Genomic DNA, 19,230 nt, shown 5'->3' on the forward strand with positions numbered 1-19,230 from the left:
AATGCTCTGTGGCACTACTGAAGGGCCCCACTGTCGGGTGTTGCCCTTGAGAGTGCAAGTGTATGCAGCTTTTCCGTGGTGAGTGTGCGTGGGCCCATGGCTGAGATAAGAAGGACCTGGATTGGGGAGCTCCCTCTACCTGTGTGAGGCTGCAGTTTTACATTTTAGCTGCTGTGTGCCTGTGTCTACACTGTTAAGAAAAAACCCCCAAACTTCAGTTTATTACAGTCTGAAAAAATGATTTTTAAATTGATGGGTCATGAGCCCTAAGGAGGACTGGTCAAGCAATCATAGAATACAGTAAGATGTTTGCAGAATAAGTCAGCAATTTGTAGCTATGGGGGCTTAGTTTACTTTGAGTATTATTTTGATTAGAAATCTTAAACGTGAATCTGTATATACTGTGATTTTCTTCTGAACAGTATTTTAACTCTGAGTGGTATTTTTATGTACATCTTTTTTTAAATAGAGAATGAGTTATCCCGTTAGTCTGCGAACAACTATTTCACAGTGAGATTTTACTACAGCGCAGATTTCACAGTCGGCGAAGCAGATGTAGAGCTGTAGCAAGGAGCTGCGGTGTATTTCGGACGGGGATGACTGACTTTGGTCCAGGTTTTTGGTTTGAGTGGCTCACCTCCAGGGAGGACACTTGGGCCAGACAGAGGTCATGCTGAGCTTCAATCGTGAAGCCCTGGTTCGAAGAGACAGAGCAGAGAGGCCTGACAGTCCCAGTGCAGCTCTGACTCAGTGGTTGTGGTGGGAGAGCAGCCGGTGGCGGGGGTGAGGGCTGGGGCAGGCATGTCCAGGCTTCTTACAGGCGCCTTGCATGCTGTTGCCCACACTCTGTCCCGCAGGCCCTCTGGGACAGCGACCCATCGCTGCTGCTGAGGTGCTTTGCACCCTTAGATGTGTTGGAACGAGAAGAACACTGAGAGGGAGCGCACTGCTTTGTGTTAGAACTCACGTTCAAAAACACAGTGGTAGGGGGCCCGTGGTTGTGGACCTCTGTCAGAGGTGTGTTCCTTCGTTTGACCAAGTGAGATGTGACTGGAAAGGGTTTTGCCCTTGATGTAAAAGAAGAGAAACATACAAGTATGGAGCTTAATATATGTGTGATTAAAGGTTTGTTTATTAAAATCATCTGTAGATTGTTTTCTTAAAAAAAAAGAAGAAGTACGGCCCTGGCTGGCGTGGCTCAGTGGATTGAGCACTGGCCTGCTAACCAAAGGGTCGCTGGTTCAATTCCCAGTCAGGGCACATGTCTGGGTTGCAGGCCAGGTCCCTGGTGGAGGGGTACGTTGATGTTTCTTTCCTCTTTCTCTCTCCCTCCCCCTCTCTCTAAAAATAAGTAAATAAAATCTTTATAAAAAAATTAAGTACAGAAGACCCTGTTGTTTTAAATTTTGGTTTGTAAAATGTTGTGTTTGTCAAATAATGAAAGAGTAACCGAGAGCTAAAGTAGAAATTTTTCTGTATTGGAGGTTAGTCCAGATTAATGAAAGGTGAGGCTCTGAAATAATTAACTCGGTGGGAAAGCAGGACTTTGCTTGTGTTCCCATTTCAGGAACACGGTTCTGGGAGGAGAGGTGCATGTACGGATACATGTGCACTCCCCCTGGGGCTGTGTCACTTTAGTGTTTTCACCGAGTGTGTTGGGGAAGGATCCACAGTTTTGGAGTCAAAGAGCTGGGTTCCACTCCTTGATGCGGCTCTTTCTCACCACATAACTGGGTAAAGGCCTTAATGTTCTGACCCTGAGTCTTTGCGTCTGTGAAATGGTTATGACACCATCCTGCCTTCCTCACAGGGTTGTTGTGAGGCTTAGAGAGACGTTTGTGTAAACAGTAGAATGCTGGAGACGTCACCTATAAACTGTTACGTTCAAGAAGTTCTATTACACTTTTTTCCTCCCTGGAGCTTTCTGTAGGTCAGTGTGGGCTGGACTATTCTATATTTTTGCTTTTAAAATGTATTTTAAAAGCAAAATTACCAAATAATTGTGTATTTTAATTATCAAATAATTGTGTTTTTTAAGGGCATGTTAAGCAGTGTATAACTCCTTAGGTTTGAGAATGACTTTATTATCATTCTTATTTGTTAGAAACATTTTGAGCAACCTCAGATTGTACTCAGTGTGTATCTATGGTTTGTGCTGTTTTTCCAGCTTGTGGGATAATAGTGATGAATATAGTTGGGGGGGTTGTAGAAAATAAGAAATCCACTTATGATACTTGATTTTTTGTCTATGTCTTTTTATTCTTATTCCTTAGGATTAAGTTACTTGTAATCAGAGTTTAAATAACGTATGATCTTATGTTTAATTCCCTTGGCTTGTAAGCATGCTTTATAAGACAATTTTCCTCCAAAATTTTATTATTTCACAATTCTTAAATTGCAAAAAATTGCAACTAATGATACTAAAAAACCTATTTGCAATTTGTCTTTGTTAATCTGAATATCATACATAGCCCTAAAGTTTTGTTCAAAATTAGGTAACTCCGTAGCTCCCCACCTTCTGTAGATCCACGTCCTCAGGATACATTCCCAATGACATACGTGGTCTCTGAGTAACATGTGGGTCAGTCTCCGAAGTTCACTTTGTAAAACAGTTGTTGGCATGTTGGAAATTCTTATCTAGAGAAATTGCTGTAAGCGAGACTCTCAGGCCATCACATAAAACTTATTTAAATCTAAGTGACTGAAGAAATAATGTGAGCCAAAGTTTTCTTCCTGTAGCAATGGCAACATACTGATGCGAGAGGGAAAAATGAGAGCCCACAGGCAGACCAGGACTCGCCTCTCCTCCTCTTTTGGGCCCAGATCGACCCTAGTCCTTTTCCACACCTACCCATTTGTCTCCTGGCTTCCTTGTTCATGGTGTTGAAAGCATCCCAGGAGCACGGTGTCCCTGCTTCTCCACTGTAACCTGCGTCCCTCTGGTCGAGGCTTGCTTGGTGTCGAGCTTTGGGAATGTGTCCAGTAGCCATTTCACCGCAACACGTGGAGGTGTCCCAGCCTCCAAGCCCTGCTCCTTCCCTGCAGCTACTGCTTGCAGAGCGTCCCTTCCTGACCTTCCTTCAAGGTGGGCAGGGGTCATCTCAGCAGTGCAGGGGCTTCTGAGCGCCCTTCCCAATAGTTATTGCAGCAAAGGGTGGGTTTTGTTGTATTATTTACACTTTCATTATATTATTTACAATTTTAGTTTAGAAATTAAAGCAAGAGACCTTGTAAACATAGATAACAGATTTATCCTCGATGTCAAAACTGCCCCCATGCAATTGCAGTCTCCTTTTTTGAATAAATGTGTAATAGTGGAATCATTTTAGATTTTTAGAGAACTGGCCAAGATAGTACAGAGCTTTGTATGCTCTTTGTCCAGCTTCCTCTGTAATTGGAATCTTATGTAGCTCGGATACATTTGTCAAAATTAACATAGTAGCATTGGTACAAAATCCTGTTAAATAAACTGCAGGCATCGTTTGGGTTTCTGTTTTTCTACGCACTTGCCTTTCTGGTCAAGATCTGGTCAAGGATGCCGTGTTGCATTTGGCCCACGTGCCCTCTCAGTCTCCTCTGATCCACGATAGTTTCTGCCTTTTTGTTTGTTTTTTCACAGCCTGGGGGGCGTCTAGAACGTCCCTGAGTCTGATTCTGTCTGTTGTTCTCTCACGGTCAGACTGGGTGTATGATGGGCCTGGGCATGAGTGCCCCGGGTTGCAGCGCCCTTGTGGCGTTACACTGTCATTACTGAGGAGGCATTACTGAGGAGGTCGGCCTTGGCCCCTTGGTTAAGGTGGCGTCTGCCAGGTCCCCCACAAGTTCCCTGCTTTTCCTTTCCACACTCCATTCTTGGGAAGTGAGTCCCCCAGCTCAGCTCCCACTCAAGGGGCAGGGAATTCATCCCACCCCAGGGATGGGGAGTATCTGCATGTTTATTTGTGATTCTTCTGTGTGGGAGACTCGCCTCCTCTCTCCTTTAGCCCGTGTGAACTCCCATTATTTGACTTTAGTCTGCGTTACCATCTAGTACTATTGTTATTTTGTTGCTGGAATTGTTTCTGCTTTAGCCATTGGAGCTCTTTCAGTTGGCTTCTGTGTCCTGTAGACATGCCCCCATCTCTTTGTGCGGGGTGTTGCCTTTGGCGGGCTTTTCGAGCACTTTCTTATGCTTCAGCATCATCTTGTAATTTCCCTGCCCCAGTCTTGAAGTCAGTAGTTTCTCTAAGGAACTCTGATGCCTCTTACTGGAGAATGGTGTTTAGAAATGAAGATGTGGGCATTGGCTGTGTTTGATACTGTTGGGTGTCGTTGCTTCTGGGCTCTGCCAGAGACGGAGTGAGAAAAGACAGTATGTCTTCCAGCCTGTGTACCTGCGCAGGTCTCCGTTGACTCTCTGCATCTCTGTTAAACGTAACCCGAGCTCATGCTGGTGCCTGTGGCTGCACCTGGCACCACAGGTTCCATCCCAGCCTCTTCCCTTTGCGGTTTGAGGCCCCTGTCCCTGCTGCTGCTGTGCACATTGGTGCGCCCCTCGTGGGCTTGTATGGTAGTTTCAGAACTGCTACCCTGCACCCCCAAGAGGAGTGAGTTCACCAGCTAGAGTGCAGGGCATAATTCCATTCTTTCTGTCTTGAGCCTTACGGAGCACAGCTTCCCAGAGTTGGTGAGGTTAGGCCCTCTTCCCTTCACCCTCTTCCCTGAGGTCGAATCGTGCATTTGTGATGGGTTGCACTCTCTCCTGGGATTTCCCAGGGTCCTGGGGAGTTCTGAGTGTGCAGATGTGGAGTTCACTCTCAGCGTTGTGCAGTCGGGGGGTTGTGCGTTTAAAGTGGTGAATACCCATGAAATGTTTGAGCCACAGGTTGTGATGTGGTGAATGTGTGCTCCTTCCTTTTTGATTTACCTTATGAAGTTTATATATTTACAGAAGAAGAGAAAGATAAAATGAAAATTTATATTTTAATGTAATACATGAAACAATTAGCTGTCTGGCAGTATATTACCTCGCATTCTAGGGGGATTTTTGGTAGTTCTGTTAACTACTTTCTTTTGAATGAGAAATGATTGTGTAATTATTGTAAGTTTAGTGGCTGGTGATAGAGCATTTGTCTTTGGATCTAACTGCAGCTGTGCTGATTTTTTCTACGAGCACAGAACCCCAGAAGAGGTGGCCCTTTATGTGCAGAGTGGACCAAGCATGGAGGAGCTCGGACATGTATGATGACAACAGCTCCGTGACTGAGCCTTACCCCCTGCCAGGCACAGTAGCTGAGTGACGTGGCATTTTTATTTCTGTGTTTTACAAATAAGGGGAGTGGGTGACTTTGCCTGAATCACAGGAGCTACAGATTGTTGGAGGGAGTCGGAGTCACACCCAGGCGTTGGGGTCCCCGTACTCTGCTGTGCTGAAGGTGTCCACACCGCACACGCTCATCCACCAGGAGCTTTGACGAATACACGTGCTCACCCCCTCGGGGTGCAGGCGAATCCCAGTCTCCCAAGGCGGGCAGGGGCGCTGGCACGTTTGACCCGCACATGCTTCCCGCGCAGCCAGACCTGCAGCGCTGTGGCCTCTCCCCCACCCTCTCGGTCAGTGTTCCTCCATACGGTGTTTACAGGGGGGTTGTATTTGCACCAGCCATCACCTGTCTGGTTTCACTAGTGAAGTTACACGAGCTTTTCAGTGGAGGGAGGTGGCATGCTAGCACGCACATACCTGCTCATTTGCCTGAGGTTTTGTGTTTCCTACAAGAAGCACACTTACGTGGGAGATTGGGAGGTTGTGGTGCAGTTTGCAGCAGAGAACAGGGCCCACGACCGCAGCAGCAGCAGCAGTGGCAGCGGCAGTGGCAACGGCAACGCCACTGCGAGCGAGCTCGGTGGAGGTCCAGGCCGGCACCGTGGGGCACCGGAACACTCCGAACCATGGCACATGCTGCCTCTGGAAGCTATGCTTTGCCCCACACGGAGCTTTACATAGTTTCGACTTAGGGGCAAGCATTTAAAAATGAGAAGATTTCCTGTGGAAGTCTGGGATTTTTGTTTTCTCTGACATACCGGGTGGCCTGTCCACACTGGGCCCCTTCGCCCACCTGGCAGCACCTGGCATGCTCCCATTAACACAGCTGTCGCTGTTCACTGTTCACGGCCACCCCCCCCCCCCCCCCCCCCCCCCGTGCTCTCCGGGCCGAGGCACTTGGCCAGCCCTGTGGGCACTGCAGTTGGTGGTGTGACCCCCTAGTCCAGAGGCATAGGAACTGCCTTTTGAAGATTAGCATAAAGTCAGCTTTGATCTAGTTCGTCATTGTGTTAACCAATATGCTTGCTTTTGATTTACTCATTTTTTCAAAGTAGGTGAAAAAGCAAAGTTACCATTTATCCTTTACCCTGCTCAGAGTAGTAGTTGGTTTGTATCTTCCAGACTTTTCTATGCACATACAAATATGTGTCTCTGTGTGTAATGCAGATACTTTTTTTCCAAGAAGGCAATACAATGCTCTGTTTGTTCTATGACTGGTGGGTCGTAGTCTCTTCGTGTCTGTCCATGTCGCTGTGCTCACTTCCAGTTAAAACTACACGCTGTTGCACTCTGTGGCATAAAACCGTAACTTATGTAGCCACGTCACTCTTGGCAAAGTCCCTTTCCACCCCGTGGTGATCAGTCTTTGCTGCCACCCTGGTTATCCATTGTGCCAGGCCATGGGGCTTTTTGTGCATCTGCTCCGGACCGGGAGTCCCGTGTATCTTCCCGTAGCCTCGCTCCTCTGGCCGCGGACGTGACGTCAGCACCGTGTCTGGGCCCCGTCATTGCTCCGTGCGCCGACATGGCCGGTCATGTTTCAGTTCTCATGGGCAGCCCGAACAACCCACATGTACACATACGCACGCAATACATCGCAGGTTCACACTGACACTCACTATTCAAACCTAGGGTTTCAGAGTGTCACTGCATCTCTCACACTTCCCACAGATCATCATTTTTAAAGTCAAGTGTCTAAGCAGAAGTCTTGCCTGCTATTGGAAACTGAAGTAGGCATTAATCTGAATGCACAAATGTGTGTTGGACATAGGAGAATGTGACGGGGGGAGACCCGTTGAGTCCCTAAGGTGACAGGGAGCACAGGTCCTAATGACAGCTAGAGGCAGGACACCTGTCAATCAGTGATGTTTTAAGTCGAAGGGAAGTTGAGAATTTCAAATTTTGATGGCTTCAGTTTTCTGAAGCAACGGAGGAGACGAGGTCTTTGACTGCGGTTGGTCAGCACGGTGCTGCCAGAGGTTTAAGAACAGTGGGCACGCTCCAGACCCCTTGCCTCATGGGGAGAAGGTACGACGGGCGAGCGACCCAGGGGTGCCAGGGGCTGTGGGCTCGTGGGTATTTATTTGAGTGGGGCCAGCCAGGTCAGCTTCAGGGACTTTTTCTACTGTTCTATCAGTGTCATTCAGTGTAGCTTAGGAGAAAAAATGGACAAAAAATTTGTTGGATCCACTGTTTTTTATGTTACATAAGTGGTTATCTGGTTTTAAAGTCTTTTCTCGAATTTTAATAATTTTCTGGTTTTCTCAGTCTAGAGATAGTTGTGGATAATACTGTATATAACCTTAAAAATAAGTGCTCAGATCATTTTAATAAAAATATGAAAAAGGTGTACTTGATTCTGTTTCTACTGTACCTTTCTGACAAATAATTACAGTTTAGTTTCAGTCCTCATTCCAGTTTTCTAATACTTCTAGAACTTTCTGGGTCTATACTGAGATGTTAAATTATTCTAAAGATTTTTTTTTCTGTACAGTTTTGATTTTTACAGATTTGTCAGCCAGCTCCGGAGAATAATAGTTTATAACGACAACCTTGTGTATGCTCTTTTAACTTTGTTGAATTTTTGTTCCAGTTTTCTGAATTCCCAGACCCCATGTGGGGCTCCGATTACGTGCAGTTGTCCAGGTCGCCACCTCCTTCGGAGCAGAAGTGCAGCCCCGTGTCCTGGGAGGAGCTGACCTCCATGGACCTCCCCTCGTTCGAGCCCGCCTTCCGCGTCCTCTGCCGGGTCCTTCTGAACGTCATCCACGAGTGCCTGAAGCTGAGGCTGGAGCAGAGGCCTGCTGGGGAGCCTTCCCTGCTGAGTATTAAGCAGGTGGGTTTCAGAGGCTGTTTAAAAACATCCAGCAATTACCATCGCATCTACAGGCTCATAATTGTTTTTGAGGATATTTTCCTAATTGTTGCAGCTGGTGAAAAATGAGTGTATGTTAGTGTTCTCAAGCTGGCCTTTGCAGGGTAGCTGAAGATGTTCTTTTCGTGCCGTCCTCGAAGACAGGGCTGTGGCTCTCGTCCTTGTCCAAAGGCCACTACAGCGTGGCATTGACAGAACCCTCCGTGTCCTGTTGGTGTCAGTCTCTGAAGCCAGGAGATAAATTCTTTAAATTTATTTTTCTCATTCTCTTTAAGCTGCATGTACGCAAATCAGTGTCTCTCGAATATTCTGAGGGCAGGCGTTTGGACTTGTGCTTGCGGTGTAGGCACTTGTGTAGCTTAAACAGAGCGACAGCTTCTGCTGTCTCCATTACTGTGGGCTTTATGGCTGGAAGCAGTTGTGTCCAGCAGAGTGATGCTGAAGTGTGTCAGTGTTTACACTTTATGACGTTACCGTTACAAAAGCATTGTTTTGTAATAGTGTTTTTACAAAACATTTACACTGTACAAAAGGATTAGAGTGTGAACAATAGTTATGTGTTTTGTAGACTGCGCATGCCCGCCCTGGAGACTGAAGTGTGAGGAGCTCCTTGGCTCTGGAGGGTGGGAAGGAGCACGGGGAGGGGTGCAGGCGGAAGAAGGGCAGGAGAAGCGCGGGGCCAGCAGGACCTGAGTTTGCACAGAGGTGCGAAGGAGGAAGCGGATAACCTCTGTAACATTTTGGTGTATTTCCATTCATTTGGTTTCCTGTACATATTATACATACTTTAAAGTGTACGCATACAAGTTTAAAAATCAAAATATGTAGGTATCAGTTTTTACCCTTCAGTGTTTTTCTAAACAAGACTTTACATGGGTGCCATAATGCTCTACTATATAGGTGCACCCTAGTTTCTTTAGTACTGATTGTTTTTAACAACATTGTGGTAACTGTATCTTTATATAGCATTTAGTCTGCATCTCTGATGATTTCTTGAGTATAAAACATGAAAGTGGACTGGTCGTGATACATTTTTAGATTCTACAAAGTTTGCACCAGTTTACTTTCCTAGTAGCCACCCTGAGGCTCTTGTGTGTCTTTGCTAATTTGTTAAAATTCATGTGACTGTGAGCTCATGCCCACAGCCCCTGCCACCTGGGAGTGTGCAGGTGTCCAGTGCCCACTCGTGATAAGGGGAAGGGCCTCATGGCCCCCTCCTCCCCTCCTTCCAGCGTTACTTTCTGGGCCCACACAGTGGGGTTTTACTCATCTTCCTGCGTCCTCATTTCCCTTGGCTCCTGTCTGGTTTTACCAGATTAATCTTGGGTTGGTTTGTGTGTGTGATTATTACAGTTGTTTGATAGTAAAAGCCACAAATCACAGTAGGTAAACGAGGCTAAATCATTATAAAGGCCACCATGTTCTGTGCTAAGTATATCTGAATCTTTACTATGATTAAAAGTGACCAGTTTTAGGAGATTTTTCTCTTGTATACCTTGTCTTATAATGTAAACTAGTAGAAAAATACATCTTTTCCTACAGGATTTATTTTCTATATAAATTTATTTGTGGGAGGGGAGTATAAGGAGACTAAATGGTAATGGGGAAAATACAATAAAAATAAACTCATTAAAAACATAAATTTATTGGTAGGAAGGTATATTTTAGCAAATCAGTTTTGTCTACATGACGTTTTATCTGTGCATTCTCGCTGCAATACTAAATGCTTTATTTTTACTACTTGTTCTTATCCAGTTGAGGCTACTATGGTATTTGTGTAAGAATCTGGAAAATATTTTAGGTTGTTCAGAGTCAAGGTCCATTTTTCTGAGTGTTCTGAGGATTCAGGCTGGAGCTGGGACAACCACCACGTGGTCTGGGCAGGCTGTGTGACTGACGGAACTCTCGACTCCCCTGCAGCTGGTCCGAGAGTGCAAGGAGGTGCTGAAGGGCGGCCTCCTGATGAAGCAGTACTACCAGTTCATGCTGCATGGCGTCCGGGACGGCCCCGAGGAGGCAGACTGCAACATCGACTCCTTCGAGGAGGACCTGCAGGAGATGCTGATGGTGAGGATGGTGGGCGGGGTGTCCTCCCGGCCTGCTCAGCTGTGCCTGTGCGTGTGCGAGGGCTTTTGGCTGGTTGTTCTGCTAGCTTGTTGCAGTTCACGGTTTGGCTGTGGGTCTGTGGCGGTGTGGCCCTGACGTGGAGTCGTCGTCGAGCCCTGCTGCTGAGGCATCTGTCCCCGCTGCATGTGCACGGCCTGGGACGCCGCAGGGCCTCGCACGGCTCTGGGGGGCGGGGGTGAGCGCTGTGAAGCTCCGTCTGAGACCTGAAGCGGTGCTCCCTGCTGAGCACTGAGCGCTCAGAGGGAGGACTGTGCTGAGGTGCAGGGAAGGGTAGAGACCAGACACCTGGACCAGCCGGGGGGACGTCTGGGGGCATCTCAAAGCGAGGAAGCTGAGTCTCAAAGATGACTCGAGTTCACTGAGGAACCTGGCACATTCGAGGAATTGCAAATAATGAAATTCGGCAGGAGTGGACTTACTTGTATTTCTTTCCAAAAAGAGCTCCCCATGCTTCTCACATGCGTTCTACATACCTGTGCTTTCTAATCTCCAGACTTTCACTCACGTTATTTCTTCTGCTCAGAATGCCCCTTCTCCTTATCTGCTCATCTACGACTTTCAAGTTTCACTTTTTTCTGGAAAGCTGAGTTGACAGTTTTAACCTTTAGTGTGCTTTATCTAAACCTTCTCTGAACCCTCAGTGGCTGTAATTAGAACTGTACTGCTTAGTACTTAATGATCTAGCACCTCTCTGTTCTCCGATTCCCCTAATTAGACTGAAAGCTTTACAGGCCACAGGCTATGTCTGGAAGTTCTTCCGTAATGTCTGGTAGAGTGTTAACATACCATAAATACAGGTTGGACTCAATAGAGGGAGACGCAGCTGATGACACAGTGTGGCAGGTTGGTGAGCTAATTAAGGAAACGACCACGCTGGTAGGTATGTGGTCTTTGGGATACTGCTATCCTTGCTTGACACCTCACTGTCTGATCTCAGACTGGCTGAGCACATCCAGAAACCACCCCACTGCCTGGACTGGAAGGAAGGGGAAGGCAGAGGGGGAAGGATGCTTGCCAGCCCAGTCCCGGACAGCGAGCGGCTGCCCCGAGTGCCACTGGCCAGACTAGGGCATGGCTCCCACCTGTGGCACAGGTGGGTGCCGCACATCGACCTTTCAGCCTCTGTCGCAGAAGACTGGAAAGAAGAGTGTGACTGGGAAGCGGCTGTCCCATCTGGCGTTGAAATAGTTTCCTAACTGTTCGGGAAAATACGTAAAAGACCAGAATGTCTGAAATGCGGCCATGATAAAAATACTAGAATTTCTTATGTCAGAAGTATATCATTGAAAATTTACTGTAGAAGGCAACAAGCAAGCTGATTTTTCTCCATGGATAAGTAAACCAGGGGTTTAGAGTGAAAAAATATGTTTTTCTTTCCAAAGGCCCCCTGCCCCGCTCCATCACATAATCTCCGAGGCAGGAAGGGTGAGGGTTAGGCAGGTAGAGTCTGGCATCCGGGCCCTGCAGTTTCGGAGACCTGGTGTCCTGTGAGGTGGCTGAAGGCCAGGTTGAGGGAATTACCTACGTCTACAGCTGGTTAGAGCCAGAAATGCCTAGGATTTAGTTCGAGCTTTGCTACTAATTATCTGTGCAAGGCATAATTTTCTTTAGTTTCTCTCTATCGTTTTACAGATGAAGAACTAGTGATTATCAATGCTTTTAAAATTGTACCCCAGAATGTGCTCGGTGGGTAAGTGCAGGGGCAGGTTTGGGGAGCTGGGGAGCCCACAGTGGCCTTCGGGTAGACAGTCAGATTATGTTTGCCACAGCACCCTTCCGAAACTCACCAAAACAGCAAAAGGAACAAAGAGTAAAGAAAAATATTTCATGTTTGGTAAAGGAGGAAATTGACTTAAATATTCACCCCTCCCCATAAAAGAAGACTGTTACCATTACTTGTTTTAAAGTTTAGACAGAAGTGAGGGTAAATATCTTCCGCTGCAGACATGGGGGCCATTCGGTGATTAACTAGAGTTGGGATCTGCAGGGGTGTGGACAGTCGGGAGAGGAGCAGGGGCTGTGCCTTTGGGGGCCCTGTTGTAGGTGGCACATCTGCAAGACAGAAGGAGCCCAGGTGAGGACACCTGTTGTGTGCTGCTCGCCCTGTTGGCCAGACAGGTGTGGCTTAGGGGTCTAGTGCATGCCGCACCATCCTTCTGACTTGCAAGCTGAGCAATGCGGCACGCAGGTCCAAGGGGATAACTTGGGGAGTGTTTGTTTGAGGCTGCAAATCCACATGAAAGCCGTGGACGGCTTAGCTCAGTGCCCTGGCCCTGGCCTTGGAAATAAGCAAGAGAGTAAATATAACATCCCATGTAGGATCATGTGATCGACAGATTTGAGGAACCACAAGAAAAGAATTTAAAAGGAGCGTAAACATGAGCACGCTGGACGAGATGTGGTATTTGTAGAAGACACACAAGGGAGAGCTCTGACTTGTACAGCTGGTGGTCCTCGAGAAGGAGGACGGGCAGACAGAGGAGCAGAGAGTCTGTTTTCCTTCTGCAGGTGTTGTGGGACCGTGCGTGTCTGCTGTTTAGGCCAGGCAGGCGTCGTGACAGGCACTGGGCGTCCCCCTTGGGGCGAGGAATGATGGGAAAGAGGTTGTTAAATACTTGTAAGAATGTAGCATTGCAACGGTGAACACTGCCGCCGAGGAAGGAGAGGCGCAGGCCCTGGGTGGCCCCGACAGTGCAGTTGGAGCTCCCGGGCAGGCTGGGAGAGGCTTGCCTGTGGCAGGGGCCCGTCCTGCGCCTGCGAGCCGGCGTGTGTGTGCGAGCCCAGCTTCTGTGTGCCCTTGACGGCGTACACACAGTGATGCCAGTAGCTTATGTGATGGAGTTATTACGTACTTCATGTGATAGGCTATTTTAAAAAGCATGCAAACTAGAAAGGGACACACTAAAGCCATAACTTGGAGCCCCTGAGGAGGGAGAGGAGAGAGAGGTGAAGAAACAAAGGAGACATTAACTTCGTGATTCATGGTTTCTTACGGAAAAAGTACCCTCTGTGATAGGACAGAATGCCAACGTTGGTTCATCCTGACTGATACGTGTCAGGTAGTGTTTCTGAGCCCTTACATCTGAACTGAAAGAAGAGCGATGGAGGGAACCCGCCCACGGGGAAGGCCAGCAGGGCATCAGCGGCGTGCTGCTGCAGGCTCCCTGGGAAGCATCTCGGAAGAGTCTGGAGGGGGCAGGGCATGCGTAGCCTCGTCGTGCTTTCACATCGGCCACCTAGAGCAGCAGCTGGAGTAGCAGTGGGGGCGGGGGAAGCGGCCTCTGTGCGCAGTGAGACAGTGGCCCTGGCGGGCTGGGCTGGGAGTGCAGACCTTGCCGGAGCACCTGGGAAGTGACAGGGGGCTGTGGCCTGGGATCTGTTCCTGTCCTGTGTCCATTGGACGAGAGCCAGGTAGCCCCATAACTGCAGGTTCCGCACACACAGCCGTGCGCGTCATGGGCCCAGGACTGGGGACCGAGGGCACGCAGCTGGATGGAGGAGGGCCCCGAAGCATGCAGAGATTCAACAGGAGACCGTTTTCTTGGAATGAAAACGAGACTTGGAATTTGCCCACGGAAAGTTGTTACAGGTCTCAGAGAACATTCCTGCCAGTGAACCTGAGGACATAATCTGGTGACATGCTGAAATCCAAGGCTTGGGAAAGAGCCCTGTGACCATCTCAGCAGAGACCGCAAGTCCCTTCAGGGTGTGTGGAGCGTGGGGACAGGCGGGCTAGTCATGCCAGCGTCGCAGCGTGAGAAGGCGGTGCAGCAGCGCCTGGAAGTGCTGAGGGAGGGCGCAGGTAACTCACACCCTTTGTGTGCAGCCAGCCTCGCCCTTCAGTGAGAGAACCAGCAGACGGCGTGTCTTGTACGTGGCAGTTGTGAACCCCTCGTGAGAAAAACTGCTCGATGGTAAACCCCCATGAAGCAGCACGTGAATCAGAATAGGAATTCAGGAATGGGAAAGCTGTAATAGGACTTGTAGTGGCCACAAACCCCACTTCAGAAACGTTGGGCATTTTGGTTATAGCTCATAATTTGTGTCATAAACCTTGAAAAATTGTATCACAACAGTGGTGCGAAGTGTGCTCATTTCCTGTCAACATGGAAGCTGCTGTCTGAAGTCCAAGTGATCGGACGGACCCCTTAAATGAGCAGTGACGTTTGCAGTGTGTTAATGATGACATTTCTGGGGGCTCTGACCTTGATGCTGAAACATCGACTGTACTTTTCCATACACGGAGCACTTTAGGTGTTCTCTCAGCAGTCTCAGGGGGTTGTGAAGGATGGGTGACGCTGCCGAGGAGGTAAGTTACACGATCTGAGAAAGTCCCCGCTTAGACACCAGCTGGCGGCGTGCCGTGTGCCTGGGCCGCCCTCTCCTGTCCCACCCTTCCGACCGCTGGCATCTGGGTAACCAGGGTGAGCCCCGGGAGTCGCTGAAGTCTGTTCTCAAATCTTTTCCTGTACGTTTTTCTATTTGAAGGTATATTTTGATTACATGAGAAGCTGGATCCAAATGCTACAGCAGTTACCTCAAGCATCCCATAGTTTAAAAAATCTGTTAGAAAAAGAATGGAATTTCACCAAAGAAATAACCCATTACATCCGTGGAGGAGAGGCCCAGGCCGGAACGCTTTTCTGGTAGGAGCCCCGGGGCCCCGTCTGCCCAGCTCTCCTGTGTGTGTTTGAGGTTGAGTTCCGTGAAAACGGCCCTTGTTCACATCTCTGTGCGCCCCTCGCCCGTGTTTGGTATCAACCCGGGGTGGTTGCTCCCTTCCCCCGGGACACCAGGCGATGTCTGGCAGCAGTTTTGAATGTGACAGCTGGGGGGGACTACTGCCACTCAGTGAGCAGGGGCGGGGACGCTGCCCAGCACCCTACAGTGCACAGGACGGCCGGGATCGGAGAGTCACCCACCCCAAGTGCCAGGTTTGCGGTGGAGCCGCCCTGCCTTAGTAAACCCCTCAGATGCACAGGAGGAGGGGCAGGGCCCCTGTGGGCCCCAGGTCGCGGGATCTGTAGGACGGGGAAGGGCATCTCCATCGCACTGCTTTGGGAGCGTGGCGCCGACGACAGAATCTCTGAGTGGGCGTGTGTGGTGGAAGGTTGGGCATGGGAGCAGGGAAGCCATGAGGGGACAGTGTGGTCCCTGGCCTGTCTGCTCTAGAAAGTGGATGTGTCTTCTGCAGCTCAAGCACCTGATGCTGAAGTGAGGCTCACGTCAGGGGTCTGGGCTGGGGGCGCCTCCTCCACTCCCTGAGGGTCAGCCCCTGTTGTTTCCTTCTGTCTCCTCCCCCCAGGGCTGCTGTGCCCGCTCCTTTTCGGCCCCCCTTGTGGGTTCCAGAGGGCGTCAGCTTTCACAGGAGCCGGCTGGTCTTCCAGCTTTAGAGAGCGAGCCATTGTTCTCAGCTCCCCCCACCTCCTCTCTGCCTCGTGTCAGCTTCTGCGCTAACCCCAGTTATTTTATCGTCTTGGTCTTCAGTCCGAGGGAGCGTGAACTGGCTCTGCCTCGGGATCTCCTGGCTGTACTGCTCTCCTCAGAGTCAGCCTTGTTCAGAGTACGGCCACTGCCGTTTTCGGCGTCTCTCCCACGCTTACCTTCTCGTAATTCTGCTTGGCCCGTGTTTTCTGTCTACGCCTGTTTTCAGGCGTCAGGCTTAGATGGAGAAAACTTCTGACCCGGGGGCTGGCCCTTTCACTGCCAGTGCCCGCCATGTAGCCCCCTGCCCCTCACTCCCCCGCCCCTCACTCCCCCGCTGGTCTTTCTGTGGTTCTCTCTCACTTTGAAACCAGGTGCAGCGCTGCCTCTGGCCTCCCCCACGCTGTGCGTCCTCCCCAGCTCCGGGCTCTTTCTCGCCCTGCCGCGGGGCTGCCCACCACTGTGGTGGTCTGGTTCCCTGGCCGCCGTCCTGCCAGCACAGTGGTCTGCTCCACGCGCGGGGTCTGCTGGGTTCCCAGGTTCTTTCGTCTCTCACACACCCCCTCTCCATCTGGCCGTCCCTCGGGAGAGACCCAGAGCCTGACCTCCTCTCCCCGCCCCATGTTTCTGCTCGGCCCAGGCTGCTGTTGGTGCCGTGCACTTCTGCCGTAGCTCTCTGGTCTCTGCTTCCGTCCTTCATCCCCGGTCGTTCCGCCACAGCCAGAGGGACCTTGTTACAGTGCCCGTCCGTCCCCTTTCTCCTGTGCTCTCCTTATGCCCACGGTCCCCTTCTTACTCAGGGGAAGTGAGGGCGTGCCCACGCACAGCCTGCAAGGCCTGCACAGGCTCACTTCTCACCAGACCTTGTCTCCGGGCACACATGCTCCCCGCGCCCCTCTGCCGGGGCCCTCCCAGCTCTCCGGCTCTGCTTCCTTCGCATACATCTTCGTCCCCATGTTACCTTCTCCGGATTTAAAGTGGAGATGTCTACCTGCCAGCGCTGCTTAGCTTTCTTCCCTGTTGTACTTCTCTCCATGTGACACTCGTCTGAAATACTGTGTGGTTTTCTTTTTGTTTATTCTTTGTATTATTCTCCATTTGGTGGAGGGGTTTTACCTGTTTTGTCCACTGCCGCGTAGCACATTACAGATACTCAGTATTTGTAACCCTTCCTGGACATCCTGTACACTGCTGTTCGTTTTGAAACGCACGTTTCTCACTGGGCACTTTCCCGCTCAGGGATTTTTACCTTCCAGGTGCCGGTCAGAGAGTCTGCGTGACGTCTGAGGCCTTCCACCCCGTGGCCTCGTGTACTTCCACGCCTGGTGCCCCTGCCCTACTCTCCTCTGGTGGCACATGCCTTCATGCCCTTTGATCGGGTCTCTTGCTCTTCTGGGGGTCCTCTGCCCCACCCCCAGTCTCTTCCCCATGGAGACCCTCTTCCCACCGCCGCCCTTCTTCCCACCACTGCTGTGCTGGGTCTAACTCCGTACACCCCCCTGACCCCCTGAGCCTCACCCTCTGCTGGGTCGGTCTTTCTCCCCGATGGCCCCCGCCACGACTGTCTGGTGCTGGCTGTGACCCGGGACCTGCTTGCTTTACCAGACGGGAAGCCTCTCTCCTTGAGCATCACCGTGGGTGAGCTGCTGCCGACTTCCACCACACTCAGATCTGTTTCATGCACTCGCCTTCACATTTTACCCTGGTATTCAGATCTCATGCTCAGCGAGAGCCGTCCGCTGTAGGTAGTATTTCATGTTGATTGACCATGAAAAGCTAATTGTGAGGGGAATTTTTTAAAACACTTACATTTAAGGAATTCACTCTGTTGTCTTTATGTTATCATTTAGTTCACTAAACTTTTAAAAAGTCATGTCAGCCCTGGCTGGTCTGGCTGGGTCGGAGCGTTGTCCCCTGAACCGAAAGGTCGCAGGTTTGATCCCTAGTCGGGGCACGTGCCTGAGTTGTGCGTTCAGTCCCTGGTTGGTGCAGGTGGGAAGAGGCAACGATTGATGTTTCTCTCCCTCTCTTTCTCTCTCCCTTCTCCCCCCTGAAATCAATTTGCATGTTCTTGAGTGAGGATAAAAAAAGAAATCTTGTCATGGATGCAGATTTCAGTTGATTTTACATCATTTCGAACATTTGTTTAGGGTGAAAGTAACATTTGTGTCTTAATTACATGGCCATCATGACTGAAATGTAAGATTTTAAGGTTTTTAACAAAAAGTGTGGTGCCAGACACGGGAGATGCGTGCCGTCGTCGGGAGTCTGGCTTTTTCACATTAATCATGATTTTACATTGAAAAGTTCTCAGTCGTTCCCTTTAAACTACTGAAACAGTAGCCGAACCTTTCGGTTCCTCGTTCAAGAACTGGGGGAGGGAGGGCAGCTGTGCCCCCAGCTCACACTGTGGTCCTGCTCCCCCAGCGACATCGCAGGGATGCTGCTCAAGTCCACCGGGAGCTTTCTGGAGTCCGGCCTGCAGGAGCGCTGCGCTGCCTTTTGGACCAGTGCCGATGACAGCTGCGCTTCGGATGAGATAAGGTGGACCTGCATTTTCTTTCCCCTCCCGTTGGGTTCTTGCTAATGAGCCTGACAGCTGGATTCGCACCTGGCTGAGTTGTACTTGATGAACTTGGGTAATAGACCTAAAGGGATTTGTTTCTAAATTTTCTTTTCATATGGTCCTTTAGGTATGGTTTTGTGGGCAGTGATTTACTTAGCCTAATAAAAATGGTGTCCTTAGAGAAAGGGATACACAGTTTCAGCATTTATCCACCAGCTCCCAGAATGTCTTTGATTGTGCCCCTGTAGCAGTCCATTAATGCCTTTAATATTGACACTTGCTACGTGTTTATTGTTGTTATGGTTAGATTATCCCTTCTGTTGAGCTTTAAGCTAAAGTGCCTGAAACCATGGCTTACTCATCTGCTGCGTTTCCTCCACCTCCATGAGACGTGTTCAGGCTGAATGGTGTGAAATTGCTGTCTTTGCGGCACCAACGTCAGTCACGGAGCCATTCTGGGGCCAGTGCAGCTGTGTCACTGGGTCCGACCTCAGACAGTGCTCAGGGGGACTGACTTCCCTGGGGCCGAAATGTTTTCTCACAGCATCTGGAGCCTGTTGGGCTTCAGGATACCTGGGAAGCCTTCAGGCCGCAGAGAAAGACAGTAGTTACCACACAGACTCCCTCCTGGAGCAGCATGGAGTGGCCGAGAAATGCAATGAATCATTCGTCGAAGGCCTTGGTGCTCTGGGAGCTCAGGGGAGGGTTACACTAAAACTGGGGATTCAAGAACTAAGATGTACAGTGTGCAAGATCGAAGACGCCAGTGTACAGAATGGCTCAGATGCTCTGGTTGTTCGTTAGGGCGGCTCTGAAACGCGGTTCCCGCAGTGGCGCGGGGGCTGGCTTGTCCTGGGTCGGGGGCCCGACCGGCAGTAGGTGGTGCGCCTCTCTCCCTGAGTCATCGCTCAGTGCGGCCGGGCTGGCAGCCTGAGA

At 49.9% G+C, this 19,230-nt stretch overlaps 1 protein-coding gene across 6 annotated transcripts in view; it reads left to right on the forward strand.

Annotated features, from left to right (window-relative positions):
- Positions 1 to 19,230, forward strand: part of MAP3K4 (mitogen-activated protein kinase kinase kinase 4) — a 119,022-nt gene that overhangs the window by 72,248 nt on the left and 27,544 nt on the right. For all 6 annotated transcript variants that reach the window (XM_045188957.3, XM_045188958.3, XM_053913677.2 and 3 more), the window contains 4 exons: positions 7,896 to 8,138; positions 10,098 to 10,244; positions 14,793 to 14,950; positions 18,156 to 18,272. In XM_045188957.3, coding sequence (XP_045044892.2) covers positions 7,896 to 8,138; positions 10,098 to 10,244; positions 14,793 to 14,950; positions 18,156 to 18,272 — 665 coding nt within the window. The remainder of the gene's footprint in view (positions 1 to 7,895; positions 8,139 to 10,097; positions 10,245 to 14,792; positions 14,951 to 18,155; positions 18,273 to 19,230) is intronic.

The sequence above is a fragment of the Desmodus rotundus genome, chromosome 11 (assembly GCF_022682495.2).
Source record: "Desmodus rotundus isolate HL8 chromosome 11, HLdesRot8A.1, whole genome shotgun sequence".
In the NCBI taxonomy this organism is placed as follows: Eukaryota; Metazoa; Chordata; class Mammalia; order Chiroptera; family Phyllostomidae; genus Desmodus; species Desmodus rotundus.